This window comes from Montipora foliosa, chromosome 14 (assembly GCF_036669935.1).
Source record: "Montipora foliosa isolate CH-2021 chromosome 14, ASM3666993v2, whole genome shotgun sequence".
Lineage (NCBI taxonomy): Eukaryota > Metazoa > Cnidaria > Anthozoa > Scleractinia > Acroporidae > Montipora > Montipora foliosa.
In genome coordinates, this window is record NC_090882.1 from 18,624,070 (window position 1) to 18,644,069 (window position 20,000).

A 20,000-nucleotide genomic window follows, 5' to 3' on the forward strand; every position below is an offset into this window, starting at 1 on the left:
GACATGGAAAGGCGTGGTTCCAGTGGCGAGGTCACGATAGACACAAAGACCAATCCAATTGGCAAACCTAATATGGAAAGGAGAGTGTCCAGCGGAGACGTTCTCCTTGGAGGACGAAACAATGAGAACAAGGAACCCAAAACTAATTTGGCAATGGTGAGGAGTGCCTCCAGTATTGATATTTACCGCGGAGGTGAAGAAAGGAAATCAAAAACGAAAACTCCGAGCCTGCTGAAATTGGACAGATTCTTCAATCCTCGCTTGATGGCCGGGAGAGGATCCGAGGGGCTTGTTATCCAGCCTAAAACCAACAAGCAAGAGAAAAAGCCCAGCCCCTTGAAAATGAGACGAAGTGGTTCTAGTAGTGACACCTTGGAAACGGAGACAACCAATACGACCAGGATATCTCAAAGTCCATTAACGTCGCCGTCACAAAACGAAGAATTAACTACGGCTGAGCAACCCCAAAACACAGTTCATTCGTCCCCAAGGCAAAAACCTTTGAAGAACGCATTGAACAAGTTTTCGGAGTTTTTAAAAGAGAAAACACCTTCACCCAGTCCAGAACCCAAAGAGCCAACTGCAGGCATACAAGAAGCTATCAGCCAATCAGATGTCGTAGACGGACTGGCAAAGCCCAAGCCGCTTATCAGACTGGAGAGTCAGATGGATTTATTGCTAAATTCACTAAATGATCTCCAGGGTTCACCTAAGGAAAAACTTCATGTAAGCAATAGTGATCCTTTAAGGCAGCTCGATCAGCGCCGCGCTAGCCTGGGAACGGAGATGCAGAAACTCTTAGGTGCCCTAAAGGATCTCTGCCCCAGCTCGGACTCAGATTCTCTCGGTGAGCATGAGCTGCGTTCGAGGAATGGATCTGTATCGTGTGAACGCATGACTGTTGAACGAGAATCTCTTGATGAACTGGAGGCGTACTTCACCGGGAAGTTGCGAGATGCCACGAAGGCGGGCGACAGGGCATCCAAAACACCTTCGGAGAGGTCTTCCGAATGCGAAGTTGTTCAGTCGGACAAAGAAGATGGCGAGGGAAATGAAACAAGCTTAGTGTTGTCTAACAAGAGAACTTCCCTGATTGTAGGAAGCGTCGATGAAGGTATCGACCTCACTGATCACCCGATCAATACCTCAGTGAAACGGCCGCAGTCGCAAAAAGATCGCGATCGATTCGCCAACCAAGTTAACAAAAAACTTCAGGATTGGCTTGAGAAAGCAATGATCTTAGCACAGAAAGAAAAGGAAAACCTGAAAACAAACGAAAACTTTACGAATTCTGAAAGCGAGGAATTTAAGTTTGACTCACACGATTCAGACGAGAGCGATAGCAAAGACAAGGAGCCTCAAAAGCTCCGACGAAACCTCTTTAATAAATTGTCGTTCCTTCGCCGGGGGGAAAAATCTCGATGGAAACACAGACATCGAAGGACCAGGTCTATGCATGACGTCACAATTTCACTTGAGAACGAACAAGAGAGCCAAGATGGCGAGGAAGGCAAGGAGTCTGAAACTACGACTGCGGATGTCGAACGAAAATCAAGCACGGTGACCAGGTCGCGATCCATGCACACTGTTGTGCAAACGCGAAACAAACACCGGCCGACAAAGGAGGTGAATGAAGCAGAGGACGTGATGGCGGCTGAAACAGACACGAATCTGCAATCGACTGCAAAAGGCTCTGAGCATGCGCGAGCGGAGTTGAGGGCTCCACGTTCTAGCAACGACTTGGGAGAGGAGACTGCATACGTAGAGACCCCAAGATCGCAACAATCGGAGAGTAAAAACCTGAATGGTTCAATGTCAAAAAAGCGGTTGGGTCGTCTGCCAACGGACTTGCCGCTGTTCTATCACCCACGCGAGCAAAACTCTGGAGACACACAAGAAAACCCACAACAAACGACAACTGAGAGCCCCTCGCTGAATCGCAAGAAATTATTTTCGCAGAATGGCGTCATTTATACTGGAATGGAGGACAGTTTTTACACCGAAAAGAAAAGCGGGGATAAAAAACTGAAAAAGACTGCCAGCAACGCAGTGCCTTACCCTCGAATCCTTGTGAACGAGAGTTCAAATTACTTCTTTGGAGATAGGTATGTTGGAGAAGTGACACTGGTGTATCCGAGTTTATCTCCGCCGGGATCTTTGCGTCGATGTACCTCTATGGATAGTTTTTTACACACTAAAGATTTACATGATTGCCAACGGCCGGAGTCGAGTCGTTCTTATCAGTACGGTAACGATTTACTGCCTGATGATGCAGGGAGCAATCATATGTTCAGACCACTGAGCGATGACCAGGCAATTCATTCTCCAACGCAGGCTCATATTTGGGACACAGAGGTGACAATCTGACGTTGATAATAAGCCGAATAGTGGACTTTATTCACGCGGCGGCCATATTGGCCAAAGACAATAGATTTCATACCCCGAGCCTCGAGTTGAAATGTTTGGGAACGAGTTTCGGTGCGCAAAACACAAGTTTCCAGTCCTCCGGGATTCAATATGGCCGCCGTGTGACTGGGGCCTATGAGAAAAAAAAAAAAAAACAGCCAATAGCATGTTTTAATGCTGAAACATTAAAAAAAACACATCTCTTGATGGAATGGTTTTTATTCGTACATTGTAAACGTAGGCCCTCTAATCAATAATTTCAACGAGTCCTACAAGTTTCTTCAAGAAAGAAACGAAGAAAGTCACGAAAGATATTATTTCTATATCTTTATTTCGACTTATAAGTTATTGTTTCTTAGAAATGTAGAGAAAAAAACCTACCATAAAAATGACCTTTACAAGGTTCAAGAAAAAAGCTAAGAAAAAAAAATTAAGGAAGTTAAAAACCTGTTTTTGTTGCCGTAGTAACCGACCCGTTCTTTTTAGCTCTCCACAGCATTAGTAACTCTTATAATGAGACATTTAGTAACCTTTACAAGGTTTGAAAAAAAAGAAAATAAAGAAAACTAATTATTATAGTCAACTCGAACCTTTATAAAAGTTAGTTCACTATTTTAAACTTTTGACGTTTTCATATTTTTGCAAACATTCATCCTTTGCTAAGTTCAAAATCTTGGTCAAAGCACCTACTGGTGAAAGTTTTTTGGCATGGTAATCAGTACTACTTAACATACAAATGGATATTAATTTTCATAAGAGAGCCTGAAATCACACTTGAACTGTTGTTTTGAAAAAGGAGTCTGAAATGTACTTGGAAATATCGTTGGAAATAAATGTACTGAGAAGAGCTCATGTGCACGAGTAACTTTGGGTCAAAGGGCCAGATTAAAGGGGCTCGGTCACGCAATTTTAGGCAATTTCAGCATTGATCAAATGGTCATAGAATTAACTGAAATAGCAAAATAATGGCTCAAAACTATAGAAGAACTCAAACAAAACACAGGAAAGCGAAGAAGGGACAAGGATGGACAAAACTGGGGAGGATTTAAATGGATTGCATTTGGGTAAATTTGAAAAACGTCGGTCCACCTTTTTTCAAAATTATATCAGTTTTTATCAAAATGTCATTTAAACAGCTGGAAAATCATTCTCAGTTGTTATGTGGCCGTGATTTTGCAAACGGAAGACTCTGGCTCTGCCAATTTGACGTTTAGAGCTCATAACTAACAAAATTAAACAAAATTACCGAAAACAGCGTGACCTAGCCCCTTTAAGGTCGCCTCCTTCAACAGACATTCTTTTAGCTCATCACATTGCATGATGAACCAAAACAGGATCAATAATATATATTTATATATGTATATATATTTTTTTTGGGGGGGGGGGGGGGAGGGGGAGGCTTGCATTAAAACAATAAATATCCAGTCCACTGAAGCATGATACCCATTGGATTATGGCATAATTTCGACCCGCAGATCGCTTATACACCCACCGTAGTATTTAGACAGAGATGGGGAAAAAATGTTAGCCCTTAAGCCGTACGTGCACCTGCAATCAGCGGCACCGGCAAATGGTTAGACTTTCAAGTCTTCTCGGATAAAGACTATTAACCGTAGGCCCCGTCTCACAAATATCTTCCATGTTCATTAGTTCCCTGTGGGACGTGGGACACACTTATCAAGAAGAGTAGGGGATGAAGTTCCCGGTGTTGTGGCTGTCCTCTGTGAGAATATGGGTGGGTGGGTATAGCAGGTCCACATCAGCTTAATAGCTGCCAAAACTTCGACCTGCTCAAACAAATAAATAACAAACAAACAAGCAAAAGTCTTGGGAAATAGACCACTTTCGATATATTAAAATTAAATATTAAAAATTAATTAATTAAGGCTCTGGGGAATAAATATAACGATTTGTATGAGTTTATTCCCTAGAGCCTCGAGATGATGTCTTTTGCTTAGGACTGAATTTTAATATATCGAAAGTGGGCTATTCACCCTTTTAAGTTGGTTTTCCTACTTACTTTGAATAACTGCCCCTCCCCTAAGAACATTGTTGTAAATAGTGTACAGAAATTCCCTGGCCTATTTCAACATTGATTGGGGTGGGGGGGGGGGGGGGGCGGAACCCGATTATGGAGGGGTTTTTTTTAATTTTGACAGTTCTGATTGGTTTATGACGCCTGAGAGATTTTCAGGCCTATTCTGGCGTTTTCGCCCCAACTACTTTTGCCACAGATTATAGCTCGGTTCCTACTGATGACTTAAATTCCAAATTCCAAATAATGATAATCATAATATTCATTATTGTGAAAAGTATCACTCCCAGTTTAGTTCCCTGAGGCAAACCTCCCTTGAGGAATTTCCAATCTGATCATGTTGCACCTATTCAAACAGCCTGCCGTTTATCTGCTAGGAGCGCAGCAATCCAGCTGATGAGCGCCGGGTGAACCTCTAGTTTTTGCAACTCATTCAATAAAATTTTATGGCCAATTAGATCAAAGCCTTTCGAAAAGTCAGCGAAGAAGATCCGGGCTCCCAGATTGGCACCATCTACTGCCTCGGAAATGGCTTATCACATGAATATAAGAGCATCTGTTGTTGAGTGGCCCTTACACGCAAGGCGTGGATCACTTTTTTCATGTAACTGTGGCAGTAGCTTATTGCACGTGAATTCTTTGACAAAAAGTCGATAAATTATCCTAAGGTTGTAGAGCCAGCTTAATTTAAGTTATTCTTATGAAAGGCTACATACCTACATACATACTTACATACTTAATTGACCCCGCTCCCCATAGGGGCTTTTCCGGGCCAATGAAACACAATCAACGAAACAATAGAACACAACAACTACAACTGTTAAGAATCCCAACTGGCCAGAGGCAAACCAGTTGGCTATTTACAAGTGCAGCTGGGAAGTTGAACCAAGGACTATCAGGAACAAATTCAAAGAGTGGTCAGCGCGGGTCTTGAACCCGGGATCTCCGGATCTCAAGGCAAGCGCCCTAGCTAACCACTCGGCCACACTGCCTCCTAACACACTGGCCAAAGGATAAAGCTTAGGAAGGACTCAGTATAAGCGATTTTCTTTTTTGCATCCCGCTTGTCACCGAAGGTCGCCGGGGCAGGTAGTTTGGCACGAAAGAAGCTTTAGTTTCCCTCCGTCACTTCGCAAATGAATACAAGGGGCATACTTCTTGACGAGGGGATCCCTGGGATCGGGCGTGTTAACATTTGTGGCAATTTCTTCGAGATTGATTACAAGGATTTCTATGAATTGACAAATGTCTTTCACTGTCGTTGTCGCTCGAGTCTCTTCGCGGAATAACTGCAGAATACCGGACTTCGCGAAGCAACTCCTCCTCGTTCCCGGCTACGCGAGTGAGTGAGTGAGTATGTTGTTAACGTGCAAACGCGTAAACTGTGACTACACGGTTACGCGGCTACGTGGCTATGTAAGTTTCCACTGTACTTCTATTTCTTGCATGGATCACTGACGATCATCGCTGTGGGATGCCTCACCTTTTTTGACGCTTTAAGAACGAGGTATACCCTGCTCAAGGTTCTTTTTTGCCTTTGTTTGAACTTAGCCAAGTAGCCACGGTTTGCGCGTAACTGCAATTTTTTGAAGTGTTTTGGAGTGGACGGTGTCACGACGGATTTGGACCCCTGCCGCGGATGCTTTAAACAACCTTTACTGAAAAATTAACTGATCTGTACTTTTCTCAAAGATTTATGCTTTATGGTATCGGTCAGTTTCGCCAGTAAATCTAACTCTGCCTCGATAAACAGTTCAATAAGCTGTAATGGGGGAGGGGGGTGTCTAAATCCCCGAAGGGGGACTTAATCCGCTAGCGGGTTTAGTTAGCGGATTTGCAACGGAGCTCAAAATCTAGAGGGGTCCAAATTCGCTAGGACAGCCGCGTATTCTACAGTTAAGCCCTATTCGCCATACTTTGAGAACACAATCTCTGTACAAGTATCTTTTCAAAACGAGACATTCGCTTCCGAAAGGTGTTGAATTAGAGCGTAGAACGTTACCAAGACGGCCAAAGTCGTGTTTTGCCCCCCTTCGCTGGTCTACTGCGCACATGAGCAGGCATGCTGGGCACGCGAGCGTAAACAAGAAAAGCGCATCGATATAAACTCAGAACGACAACTACTCAACCAAACAATATGAATTAATGTTTAATTATACTTTACAGCCTGCATCCAGTTTGAATTATAGCATGTTTTATCAGCAAGGCATTCTGACAATTTTTCCTAACAATCAAAAACGGCCTAAATTTGTACTTGATATTCCTTGCAAATTTTTAACTTCATTTCTGCAAGGTTGTGATTAAAGAAAAAGCAACTCGACTATTTCAAAAATTTGTCTACATAAAGCTATTTCCTATGATGTGCAGTTCAACTATCACCTCTTTAATAGCCTTATTCGAAGACATTGGTTCGTCACAGAATGTTTCCTCCAAAATAAAGAAGGGGGAAAGATTGCGTGACAAAGCAAAAGAACGTCTGTGAAGAAGGCTAATCAATCCTCAAAGTTTAAACATCGATCATAGAATGATCTAGCCTGATTCTCAGACGGTCCAGGGCGCTCGTGTCACGCACTCTACTCCCTTCCCTTCTCCATCTTATGGAAGGGAGTATAGTGTGCGTGACACGAGAGACCTAGACCTTCTGAGAATCAGTTTAAGAATGATCAGCCAAATTGTGATGCGACGTTCAAGAAAAACCGATTGGCAATATTTCTTAGTTGTTTCCTACAATGTCAGGGTGCTAAAAAATTTCTCAAAATTCTAATATAAACCTTAAACTCAAGGCAAAATCCTTGACCCTAAACAATAATTATTGAGATATTTGTTCTTGTTCCTTATCTAAAAAAATGTTTTCTATGATGTAAATCTTATACTCATTATGGTCCCCCTTCCGACAAACATACTTGTTTTGGTGGGAGGGGAGGGGAGGGGAGGGAGCCTTGCTGGCCTTCTTGTCAAGTTGTGGTCCAAAAGTTCAAAAAGTGGAAAAGGTTTCAACTCTTTTTGTTCAGGATTGAGAGTAAATCTAAAGAAAATGACAAAGTAAGATAAAATTTTGGGAGCAATTTCAACTAGTGCATCGCCTTCTAAGTGCTTGTAAGAGTAATGGCAGGATCAGGTGCTAGTTTCCTAGCAACTACATTTAGAGCTAACCTGGGTTCAATGTATTTTCCGAGTTAAAGCTTTTTGGCATACTTTCATTAATTAATTTAATTTTCACCTTCATTTCCCACCTCATTGAACTCCTTTAGACTCCCTTCACCTTAGAAATCAAAGATGAAATCCCCTTGACAATTTCTTAACATAGTTGCTTTTTAAGGTGGCTCTCTACAGTTTTCAGAAGAAAAAGATCAAGATATTAAAACCTGTGAAATTAAAGCAACAGGATGTCTCTTCTTAAGTGTTAGTCACTACAATTGAAGTAAAATGTAATTTTACCAAACAAATAAATGCAAATCAGGGGAAAATGCTAAATATAGTGACCGAGCTCCCAGAGGGGGGACTGAGAACTAGACATTTGAAATGCCTTCCTCTCAAAACCTAGCCAAACGACCAGGGTCAAAATTTTGGGAATTAGTAAACAATATGAAGACGAAACTGTCAACATTTTTTAGAAAAGATCTATCAGACAGTTTTTCAATTTTCAGTAACATCGAAATAGATGAAAATCGAGGTTTTTGCCCTTTGCAAAAAACCTGTCTGACGGATTTAAATATTTCAAGTTCTTCTATACAGGACTATTTTTTCTTGCTAAGGAATCCTGAAATTTTAAGGTGGGGTCATATGGCTAGTTTTTGAGAAAAGAGGCCTTTGAAATGTCCCCCTCCAGGAGCTTGGGCACTATAGTTAGCATTTCCCCCTGATTTGCATTTATTTGTTACCGTAGGTAAAATTACATTTTACATCAATTGCAGTGACTAACATTTCAGAAGAGACATCCTGTTGCTCTAATTTCACAGATTTCAAAATCTTGATCTTTTTCTTTGGAAAACTGTAGCAAGCCACCTTAAAGTGTATTTTCTTGCAGGATACCCTGGTAATTATTAATAAGGGGGTATCTCTTGGCCCTTTCCCTTCTGGGAATCGTTCATTCCTCCATGTTAAGCATAGCTGTATATGCGCAATACATGTACAGTATAAATTGGGTTTACGCCAGGGAGAACAACAAAAGTCCTTGACTCTAAATGGAATGACGAATAAATAAAGGGATTTGTGACAAGACAATAATTTATGGCTAAGAAAGGAAAACATGTAAATGCAGCTTTAAGAACACAGATTTGCAACCACTAAGAACTTTCAAGGTGATGCACTTAGTGTATCAGACTTCTAGAGAGAACTACCCATTCAAAGACTCATTCGGTCAAAGTGCTACATACAGCACTACAAAAAAAGGATCATTAATAATTAAAGTAGGTTTTATGGTTATTTAAGGTTATTAAAGTACGTTTTCATCTTTTTTACCCCAATTTTTTTGCATGGTATGCCACATTTCACTGGACGACCCATGACCTGTATATCGTTCACAGTCATTGAATGGAATAACCAAAAAAAGTAAAACCTAATGGCTTATCGCTTATTGTGTCACGCTACGTTTTTTCTTGAAACTTCACGTGGAATTTTCCTCAGCCCTCGTTCGACGTGATGCTCTTTGAATCATGTACACTAACATTAATTTTTTTTAACTGATGAAGACTCAAGCACCAGCCAAAACCATTATTTTACAAGGCTTATTGCTTTGTTTGCCCAACTAAACCTTGCACTTTCCAAACATGTTAACCCACACCATCTCTCTCATATTCAGACCCGCACAGGAATGAAAAATGACAATTCAGCAGCTAACAACACTGTAAATACATTCTTAAAGGGGCTAGGTCACACAATTTTGGCAATTTCGGCACTGATCAAATGGTCATAGAATTAACTAAAATATCAAAATAACTGTTCAAAACTATAAAAGAACTCTAACAAAACACAGGGAAGCCAAGAAGGGACATAGATGGACAAAAGTGGAGAGGATTGAAATGGATTGAATTAGGGTAAATTTGAAAAACGTCGGGCCACCTTTTTTCAAATTTATATCAGTCTATATCAAAACGTCATTTACAAAGCTGGAAAATCATTCTCAGTTGTTATGTGGCTGTGATTTTGCGAATGAAAGACTCTTGCTCTGCCAATTTGACGTTTAGAGCTCATAAATAACAAAATTAAACAAAATTACTTAAAATAGCATGACCTAGCCCCTTTAAGAATCGCCATTGTGTCCTTCAGATTGAATTGGCTGCAGCGAATCTACAACCCCAAAATCAGGTTATTGTCAATCAAGCCAACAGCAGGAGCCATAAGGCTCTAGCAACAGTTTAACTGATTTGCCACTACCAACTGGAAGTGCACTGTATAGGATTCACTTCTAGGAATACATTTCAACAAGCTCAAACCTTCACAGAGCCATGATTTTCACTGGAAGTCTCTGGGATGTGAATGTTTACATCTGATATTATTGCATATTCTTGTGACAGAGTGGTATTGCTGGGAGCTGGTTTAACCATTTCCATCAGCTTCGACAAGTTCTTTTTCACTCTGAGTGATGACAGGCGTGCTGGGGCATTTTGCTTCCAGCAATCTCTCATCATTTTTACAACAGACTCGAGGACCTTGGAAGAAAATGAACAAAGGAAAAGCAGTGTGAAAATATGTTCATGTGGGCTAGAGACGAAAGTGAGAAATGATCTTCACATTTATCTGGACAATAATATTTTAAAGCAATTATAGTCTTATAGACACCTTAAATTGAGGTGGCTCTAATGGCATTCGAACCCATCGCCTCTGCAAAGCCATGTGAACTTTGTTGATTCATGTAATGTTACTAGCTCCGTTGGCACATAACTCATAATAATTTGTTATTATTAACAATGTTTTAACATTAATTTTTTGTACCACTTTGGTCTACAATTAAATGGTAGACCAACATGGTACAAAAGTGTGTGGATGACAATTTTTGAGCTGTACGTGCTACATGTCAACATTATGCTATATATATGGTATTAGCCTACATATGAACCTCCCTAGAATGAACTTCAAAAACGTCCCTGAAAAATATCATTGAAGGTGAATAGAATAAACGTATTTATCATACTCATCTACTGAGAAGCAATGGGACTTCTGACATTGGGATTTCAAACCGCCAGAAGACACTCTTTTCACTGGAAAAGTCACTTTCTAGTGAATGAGTCCTTATTTCTCCCCAATTGAAACAGAACTAACAAATACCGAGTAGATTCCATATTGCTATGTGTCTTTTCAGTAATAAATCACAGATGATGTCAAAATGTGGAACAAAAAAGTGGTGCCCAAGGCAATAGTCATTAGCATCACTGATGCTCTTACCACATTTTGACATTATCTGTGATTACTGACCAGATGCATGGCAACATGGAATCTATTGTTTTACATATCATAAAGAATTAAAACTAATTTTCATGATGACTTCAGCTAATATCCCATCTGTCCTCCACCAGATCATATGTCAGAACCAATCAAAATGCCTGTATCACTGTACTTACAGTATTGTGAAAACGTAATGAGAACGTAATTCGCCGCAATGCGTGAATTTCGGGGCTTTTCGACGAAAAATGGCGAATTTTTGTCCACCGCGAAAGTTCGCAGAAAATTCGCCGAATTTTCGCAATGCCTATTGTTGTAGTTGACGCGAATTTTCGAGCGAAAATTCGCTTTGACCGACAATTCGTTCCGAAATTTTGAGCGAAAATTCGCTTTGACCGATAATTCGTTCCGAATTTTCGAGCGAAAATTTGTTGTTTTGGTATAGTTTCTGTGGGTATTACCAGCGAGCACAACACTAGAATGTACGGGATAGAACGCAACATCTCACCCTATTAAGTGCTTTTCTTTCAAACTTACCATGCAAATGTCCAGACAAAATAGACCTCATGTTTGTTTTACAGTCTCAAGGTTTCCAAGCTAAAAGTTACTTTCTTAAGGCGCCGTTACACTGTGAAATATTTCATGCAACTTGTCTTGCAATGTGTTGGCGACGTTGTGGCGGGACAAGTTGAAGGAAACATTTCACAGTGTAACATACCCTGTAATGGCCAAAATCGACAACAAGCGAAATTACGCTTTTGGTTTTTCGCGCTGGTCACTAAATGCGGCAAATTTTCTCCCTTTGTTTTTAGAGCGAATTTTTGCGCTGGTCTCGAAAATGCGGCAAATTTTCTCTCTTTGTTTTAGCGAATTTTCGCGCTGGGCTCGAAAATGCAGCGATATTTCTCTCTTTGTTTTAGCGAAATTACACTAGAAACATCGCGAAACGACGCTCGAATTTTCGAGGGAAATTTCGTCGAAAGTTCGCAGGGACAAAGAACGAAATTCGCGCATTTCGCTCTCATTACTTTTTCACAATACTGTAATTCTTGTAAAAAAGATTATAAGTCAATAAAAAATTTTAACAAAATTATTAAATTAAAATATACAAGAGAAAGATGAATTTAATACTCACACTATTCTCTGACCATCTATTGGGTACAAATGGTCTTTTCTGTTGAGAAACCACAATTTTTTTCATGTCCTCGGCTGTGGGTTCAGCTGGCACCATACCGTGATATGGCAATTCATATGCTTCAAGCATCTTGCCTTCAAAACCATATAAAACCACTGAGTCAACAGAAATGGTTAACAAAGATCAACATGTTTTACCAAAGTTATAAAAAACCTCTTGAGCATTACAGACCCCACAATAGTATTAAGCTCTGGGAAAATAAAGAGGCTGGAAAGAACACTGTAAGTAATGATTTTGAAAAAAAAAAAAACTGCTCCAAATTGGCTAATTAAATTTTCCTAAGTAGCCTCGGATTGAACTTGAAAATGTTGACGCGGATTTTGTTGGACCTGGGCTTCGTTCACAAAAATAATGCATAATTACATGCAAGGCTGGCAGGAGGGAAAACCACAAAGATACACTTGCTGCAACAGAAACTGGAAATTATGGACAACTAGGCCACAGAGGTAAAGTAGATTTTTTCCCATCGTTGAGAATTGAATTTTGTACATTGATTCATCCATGTCATCGCTCCATCAGTGTGATAGGGCTCAAGTGACACACCAATGCACAAAGTTATTCCAAGGATACAGCATCCTTACTTCAATGAACACATTGCAATGATATGTACAATACCATGCATTGTGCTACAACATAGTCAACAAACTAATTTTGTGAAATCCGGTCTTTAATGTTCAATTTAAAGTGCCTCTGTGATTAAAAAAACCACTTCCTTTTTTCCTTCAGATTTTGAAAGTGTGTTTGCTTAACACCCGACTGGCAAAATTTTGAGCTTTGATTTTTATCCAAAGGCCGTTTACTTTGAGTGTAAGTTTTGGATTTCACGGTCCGCCATTACTCACGTTCAAAACTGACTGATTGGACCTCAGTTGGTTGGATCCGGGGAAAAGTGACGTCAGAGGCTCACTAGCTTAAAATTTCAGCGTGTGAATGCAGCTTATTATATATGCAAAGCGTGAGTTTAAAAGTCTGAAAGCCCAAAACCCCCGTGCTGCATATTAATTCTGCGGTGTACACACGTATTGCATTCTTAAACTAGTGAGCCTTTGACGTCATTTTCTTCTCGATCCAGCTCTCTCAAGAACATAATGTTAGTATATAATGGCAGACCATTAAATAGCAAAAAATTACAGTTAAAATAAAGAGGTGTCTTTTTGAAATCAAGGCTTAAAACATGGGTCACTTTAGTTAGTGTTTTGTTAATATAGTTTTGAAATCCAAAGAAAAATTGTTTCCCCCTTGCTTCAGTGTTGAGTGCAAAATTCAAAATTAAGAAAAGACGTACACAGGATTTAAGTTAAGAATACCTTCTATTAAAGTTCTTTTCACAATCTCCCATATGACAAGACCAAAGGAATACATGTCAGCTCTCTTGTAAGACTCAAATGACTTGAACACAGTATCATCCAATATTTCAGGAGCCATATAACGTGGGGTGCCTAAATTCTGCTTCTTCAAACTGATTTCGTCTTTCCATTTATCAACGACAGCTAATCCCAGGCCCCCTATCGCACAAGTGAGATTTGCCTTCACCAATATGTTTTTTGACTTGATATCACAATGAGCTATGGAAAATGTTTCATCTTTTCGATAAATCTCTCCATGCAAATGGCTTAAACCTCGGGCCGCAGAGAGAGCTAACGAGCACATTTCCTGTATATTGACAGTTCTGTGATTAAGCAAATCAAACAACGACCCATTTTCATGATACTCCATCACAATGCAGCTGTAAGTGATTTGATTCCAGGAAAATGCACTGTGAGAGTGTTGAAGTCTGAGAATATTCTGCTGATTTCCCACAACACTGTTGACGCTTACTTCATTATTAAACACCTCAACCTTGCTGGGGTGAAACAACTTCACTGCCACATCATCTCCATGCCAAAGGCCTCTCCAAACCTTTGCAAACTTCCCTTCACCAATCACTTTAATCAAGTCTAAATCCTGCGCTGATGTGCGCTGAGCAAGTGGGTGAAATTCTGAATCACTCTGGCAGGACCAGCACTCTAGCACGGCACCTAATCCTTGTTTATTACCCGTACCCGAGTACCGTGTGTAGCCAAGGTTTGGATACTTGTCTTTTCTGAGCTGCTTTTTCTGTAGATGTTTGTAAATTAGGCACATGATAACAATGAGCAGCACCAGCACAGCTACTGGTGAAAAGATGCTTAGCAGGATGAAATCTAAATTCTGGTCACCTTCATTTGATTGGATTCTGCTTGAAGAATTTGCTGTTGAGAGGGAAATGTTTCTGTTGTAAATGCACACAATCAGACCATATTTTCACAAGTAAACAGAGGTTAAGGGTTCAAGAAAGTAAACATTCCTTTTTTTACATAAAACACTCGCATACACATACCTGTCCATAGCAAGAATTAGGACACCAATATTTGGACACCATATTTGGGCATGTCATGCCCAAATATGGACAAAAAGAAGACTTAAGCCGCACGCGCTGGAAAATGTGTGAGCTAAGTTACATCCAAATAAGGAAATTTTAAACTCAAAAAACTCCAGCTCTGAAACAGAGTTAAACACTTCAAGGTCATGAACTTCTGACTATAGACAATGATACACTGATGTCATTTTTTTTTCAAAGGTATCGAATTATATGAAATAATCGCCAGGCTTGCCCAATACCAAAACGTTAGTCCTGAGTTAACTTTGTGAAAACAATAGGTGAGGTGACGGGGACAGTGATGTCTAACTTAAGTAATTTCCTAGAGGGTAAATACACAGAAATTCAAACCAAGGAAATATAGGCACAGTGGTTTATGATTTATTTTAATGCTGTAACCATTGAAAACACACTTACTTGGTGGTTCTGTTGGAAATGGAGGAGTTATGTTCCAGTTGCACCAACTTTTGTCACAACAGTAAATGGGGTTCATTGCATTTTGGCAAATTATCCTTAAACGCAGTGGGGTATCTATACATCCCCTTTTGACAGTAAAGCGGCCATTGTCATCTGGCTCTAGTGCAGAGAAACAGCCCAGTTTTGCTCTGCAGCTTCTTCCAGACTGTCCACAGTCATTGCAGTGACAGTTCATTCGTATTAAAGGTGATGTAGGTGTTTCTGTTGAATTACCATGCAGTGAGGGCATTTTTGTTACATTGGTTTGCCCTGTGAATTGAAATGTAAGTGAATAAAAACAAAACATTGCTTTAAATCATTGCTTAAGATCTTCATATCATTAGTACTTACATAGCCTTCCAGGGTACAATATATACATCAGGTTCATTCCATAACATGTGATTTTCAAAAGTTCAACTAATTGTTTTTTGTTTTTTTTGGCATGTTATGCATCTTAACGAGATAAACAGTATTAACTTCCGGTTTCCCACCACCATTCAGAGTGTTAATTGTCGACTATTTACTCAAATAAGCACCATGGCGCTTAATTTTATTTAATTAATTTTTCGTGTTTCCGGTGCGGCACTTATTTGAGTGAGGTGCTTATTTGAGGGCAGCACATATTTAAAAGGCTCATACCACAGAGACAAAATATTTCGATTGTACAATTAAATTTACTTCATGAGTATTTTTTCATGGCTTACCGACTTGAAGCTTAAACCCTAGTTTTGGCTTTCATAACAGCCTCGTCAATACTTTTCCACAGATTTTCAAGAACTGAAGAACGCGAAGATTTGGAAGAGGGAACTGAATGAAAGAGCATCAAGATATACTCACTTTGAACTTAAAAACATCACTATTGATGAAAATATTCCCATTGCTGGCTTAGAACTGCATTGCAGCGATTAAAGTGTATTTCTATCATCTTATGGAAATACTCGCATAAGCACTGCACCAGATGGCACTGCGGCACTTAACTTTTCTGCTTCATTTGCGGTGCTTATTCAAGTAAATATGGTAATCAGATGCTTGACAAGTTGGCTATACCAAAAGATATCTGATGAGTCCTTATAATGTCAGTGACATGTATGTATAGTATAGTGAAAGAATAGGGAGAGCAAAAACTACAACCAGTTTCAGGATAATCATTATTTTATATTGGCTTTTTATAAAATCACAGTACTTTTACAGTAAATGTGTATTTAAACATTAATTTTGGTCCATGTCATACTACTTGTGTGATGTTTAAAGATGTCCTTTATGAATGCAAGCTCAAGAACAAAGATGCACAACAGATGGCTAAGTACAGCCAGAAGCTCATGACCCTGAAGCATTAGTTTATCTCTGATCAGAGCTGGGGTTTTTAAGTTTAAAAATTTCCTTACTTAGATGTACACATAGCTCGTGCATTTTCCTGCTCGCGCAGCTTTGATCTTATTTTTGTCCATATTTGGGCATAAAATTGGTGTCCAAAAAATCCCCAGCTTTGCCCCAAGAAAAAGAGAGTTGCAAGTTATGCACTGCAAGGTCATGTTGTGCTTCTGGTACAGCTGATTGCTGACTACAAAAACGAGTCAGAAGATGATCATACAAAATGTACAAAATGTCTGGGTCTGTTGCCAAAAACAACAGAAGGATACTAGGCACTCAGGTGTAATTTTATTCTACACAATGTGTGTGAATCGGATTAAATGTGATTTTTCAGAGCTTATGAGCTTATACAGTGCATGATCCAAAATAGCTGAGAATTAGCCGTAGCATGTCTTGACCTGTAGCTTCTAGATGTACTTGGGTATTTTAATAATTTACACCTTAGGTTAGGTATTATAAATGTCGTCACGTAATTGCTCAAACACTATAAGAGACTTTAAATAACACTGCTGCTTGTTTTTTAAACATTAGTAACATAAAAACTCTTACTATTGACAATATTGAAATTTAAACATTTGAAGAGTAATCTTGAAGGAATCTTATTTTGAGATGGAACGTCATTCTAACAAAAAGAAAAGGAAACAGTTGCAAAATGGCCCTTAAACTGACATTCAAGGATATCCGGATATACCAAAGTCATATTAACAAGAACCATGCATGTTGCTCTCCTTGGTTGTGTTATCACAAGTAACTGGCTCACCAAAGATTAGCTTGTTAATAGCAGTCTCTGATTAAAAATTCAAACACTACATGAAATGGCATAACAATATTGTGACATATGCTACAAAAATAATAATATCATATACAAGAAGCTCACCATTCAGCAACATCTGAAACTTTCAATTGAAATAACTGCACTTTTAATACTCAAATATACAATACCACTAGGCTCCGTATGTTGAATGACTGTCAGCTCCAAGCCAAACTTGAACGAAGTGATTGTGTACTTGACTCAATATTCTTACTGAGAGTAAGAATAGGTTATCGTGTATAATTAACATGTATGTAGGCATTCTGATATTGAATGTCTTACAGTGTATTTGCCGAGATGCTTACAAGCGCGATGGTTACTGTCACTGTTTGTACAGGAGTATGACAAACAAAACAAAAATAATAATAATTAATATAATTTTCTGAAAATAGAATTAATAACGCTCTTGCCAGGAGTGATAACTATATTGACTCGTCTCATGGTGTAAATTAGAATTCCAATCAAGGCTACATACATGTGGTTGACTGACTTTCTACAGTGATGGTGATTGTTTTCAGATGCACACAGTGGGCGTTTAACAATCTTTAACTGTTTTAACAATATAAATTGTATCAATTGAGTCTTCTTTCCTGCAGCAAGCTTTGAGGCAAAAGCACAAAAGCCAGGTGCCCAAGAATTCCTCTACTTAATTCAATTAGGACGATTATGATTGGATTCCACTTTTCCAGTTGAGGAATGAAAAGATCATGTCCACGTCTATCTTGCACAGATTTGCATCATTCAAAGCACTTGAAACTGAATCTAAGAAAATAAGCTATTGAATGGCCCCCTGTCTTGCACAACCACTCAACTACAACCTTGAAAGATCGAAGCTAACTCTAGCGTAACATTGAAGTGAAAAAAATCCACTCTTTGTATAAGTTGCAAATTACCTCTTCAGTAGTACCTCAAAGTGTCCAAAGCAAAAGATGCCATGATCTGATTGTACAAGCAGCTTGCTTTGAGTTACCTTTCTATTTCATATAATTTATTGAATCTTCTTTCCTGCAGCCAGCTTTGAGATGAAAGCAGAAATAGCCACGTACCCAAGAATAATCCCTTGACTACATACTTCAATAATTAATACAATAATGAAGACTGTTCAACTGGCCAATGCCCTTGAACCTTTTCTTTGTGGTCCACCTAAATCCACAATTTATTTAAACCGGTTATCATAAGGAGCTTTCAAGGAGATAAGCACAAAATTAAATAAAAGGTATAAATTAATTAAACAAACTGAGTTTGATGATAAATTAAAACAAAACAAAGTGAAAGAGTAAATATCATTAACTATAAATGAAAATACCTAACCTCCTGCTGTGTGTTATACAAATATTATTTGAGGCTAGTAATTTAACACAACTTTTTAAAATGACTCATGTGCCAGATTTGTACAATAGACTGGATAAACCAACCCTTAGGTAAGACAAAGGGGAATACAACAGCAGTACAAGCAACTGTATATAATTCTATACATACTATTAGTTACTTAAAGCACAAAATAAATCTTATACAGTAATAAACAAAATGGTTTGATAATGACATGTCACAGGATTCTGGTCAAAGGTGAGGTAAGGAACTTTATTTATAATAAGTGTTTAGTCTTCTTAAGCGCTGGAGCACAAATTGGGGACACTATAAACTGAAATCAACATTAACTCAAATCAAATAATAAGTTGGTTTATTGAGGAGAGGAGAAAACTGGAATACCCGGAAAAAAAACCTCTCAGAGCAGAGTAGAGAACCAATAACCTCATTACCCATATATGACACCGACTCTGGGAATTTGACCCGGGCAACATTGTGAGAAATGAGACTGCTCTCAGTCCACTACAACAGCCATGCACTCTGCATCACTTTCTATTAATGAGAATGGAAGTGGTGTCAACTAAAAATAGGTTAAAAGAATTCGCTCTACCAAGAGATGGAATCTTTTAAGTACCTGGTAAAAATGCTTTTCAACGAATGTAACACTATATAATTTTTAACTAACAAAAGCTGTCAGAGAACCCGAACGCCCTTTGCATCTTGCAGACAGAATGTATTGTTCTCCAACTCCACTTCCAATTAGAATTCAAAGCTAAAAAAGCAGCTCTCCAATTATGACAATAAAAATCAAGATTGCCAAGAAAAGAAAATTACTTACTGGTCAGCCAGGGGTAAAACTGGAAATAAAAAACAAAAGGTACTAAAAAACCAAATATGAACAATTTGCTTAACTCTTGACAAAGGAGAAACCCTATTTACGTGTTTATATGCAGCAATACAATGAAAAACAACAACTTGGAAACACTCTCTTGCATAAATTATACAACCTCTGGATCATCAAGGGAAAGAAGGATCGGCAGAATTTACATTGATTTGATAATCAAATAAAAGATTATAAAAACTCTAAACATTTTTTTCAAAAATTATGAACAGAAATATAGATCATGTCTAGATTGGTCCTCCATGCATTATTGATATAATATCAATAAAGTGTAATCTACAAACCAACCAATTGAAGGCATTCAATTCATCAAGAACAGCATGCAAGAGCCTTACACTAAATTGGTCTTTATCCAAACAACTACTTCTGACACGCAATGTAAAATTTGAGACTTCACTGTTACGAGTGGTATGACTGATGGGTACTTTTCAGCAACGTGAAAAACAAAATTATAATATACATGTAATGCCATTGACTGAGGCCCTGAGAAAGCACGAAAAGTCAAGACTGCAAGACAAATGAACTGTCGAGAAATGATAACATCTGAAGATCAAACTGCAAAATTTGTGGTTCCTTTAACTTACTACTATATTTCAGCCACCTCAAACCCCTCAAAAAACAGGCTCTCTATTCATGTTAAAAGCACTTCACAGTGTTGGTTACATGATGTGAAATTGACAACAATTATAATTTATGGTCACGAACTGTTGATGAACAAAGATTGTACACGTGTAAATA

General features: G+C 38.8%; 2 protein-coding genes across 15 annotated transcripts in view; one reads left to right on the top strand and one right to left on the bottom strand.

Annotated features, from left to right (window-relative positions):
- The window catches only part of LOC137984763 (uro-adherence factor A-like), a 23,657-nt gene extending 20,404 nt beyond the window's left edge, over positions 1 to 3,253 (top strand). For all 6 annotated transcript variants that reach the window (XM_068832032.1, XM_068832036.1, XM_068832033.1 and 3 more), the window contains one exon: positions 1 to 3,253. This exon is cut by the window's left edge and continues 470 nt beyond it. In XM_068832032.1, the coding sequence (XP_068688133.1) occupies positions 1 to 2,367 (2,367 nt within the window). In that variant the 3' untranslated portion in view covers positions 2,368 to 3,253.
- A 3,321-nt stretch (positions 3,254 to 6,574) lies between these two features.
- The window catches only part of LOC137984307 (activin receptor type-1-like), a 15,567-nt gene continuing 2,141 nt past the window's right edge, over positions 6,575 to 20,000 (bottom strand). The window contains exons 3-7 of one of the 9 annotated variants that reach the window (XM_068831455.1): positions 19,200 to 19,218; positions 14,833 to 15,141; positions 13,325 to 14,248; positions 11,958 to 12,091; positions 6,575 to 10,092 (exon numbers count right to left, since the gene is read on the bottom strand). In XM_068831455.1, the coding sequence (XP_068687556.1) occupies positions 9,871 to 10,092; positions 11,958 to 12,091; positions 13,325 to 14,248; positions 14,833 to 15,121 (1,569 nt within the window). In that variant the 5' untranslated portion in view covers positions 15,122 to 15,141; positions 19,200 to 19,218 and the 3' untranslated portion in view covers positions 6,575 to 9,870. Of the gene's footprint in view, positions 10,093 to 11,957; positions 12,092 to 13,324; positions 14,249 to 14,832; positions 15,142 to 15,222; positions 16,765 to 16,791; positions 17,095 to 17,119; positions 17,498 to 17,528; positions 17,904 to 17,946; positions 18,111 to 19,199; positions 19,219 to 20,000 lie in introns of those variants that run through there. The other 8 variants (XM_068831459.1, XM_068831454.1, XM_068831456.1 and 5 more) reach the window with 8 other exon arrangements.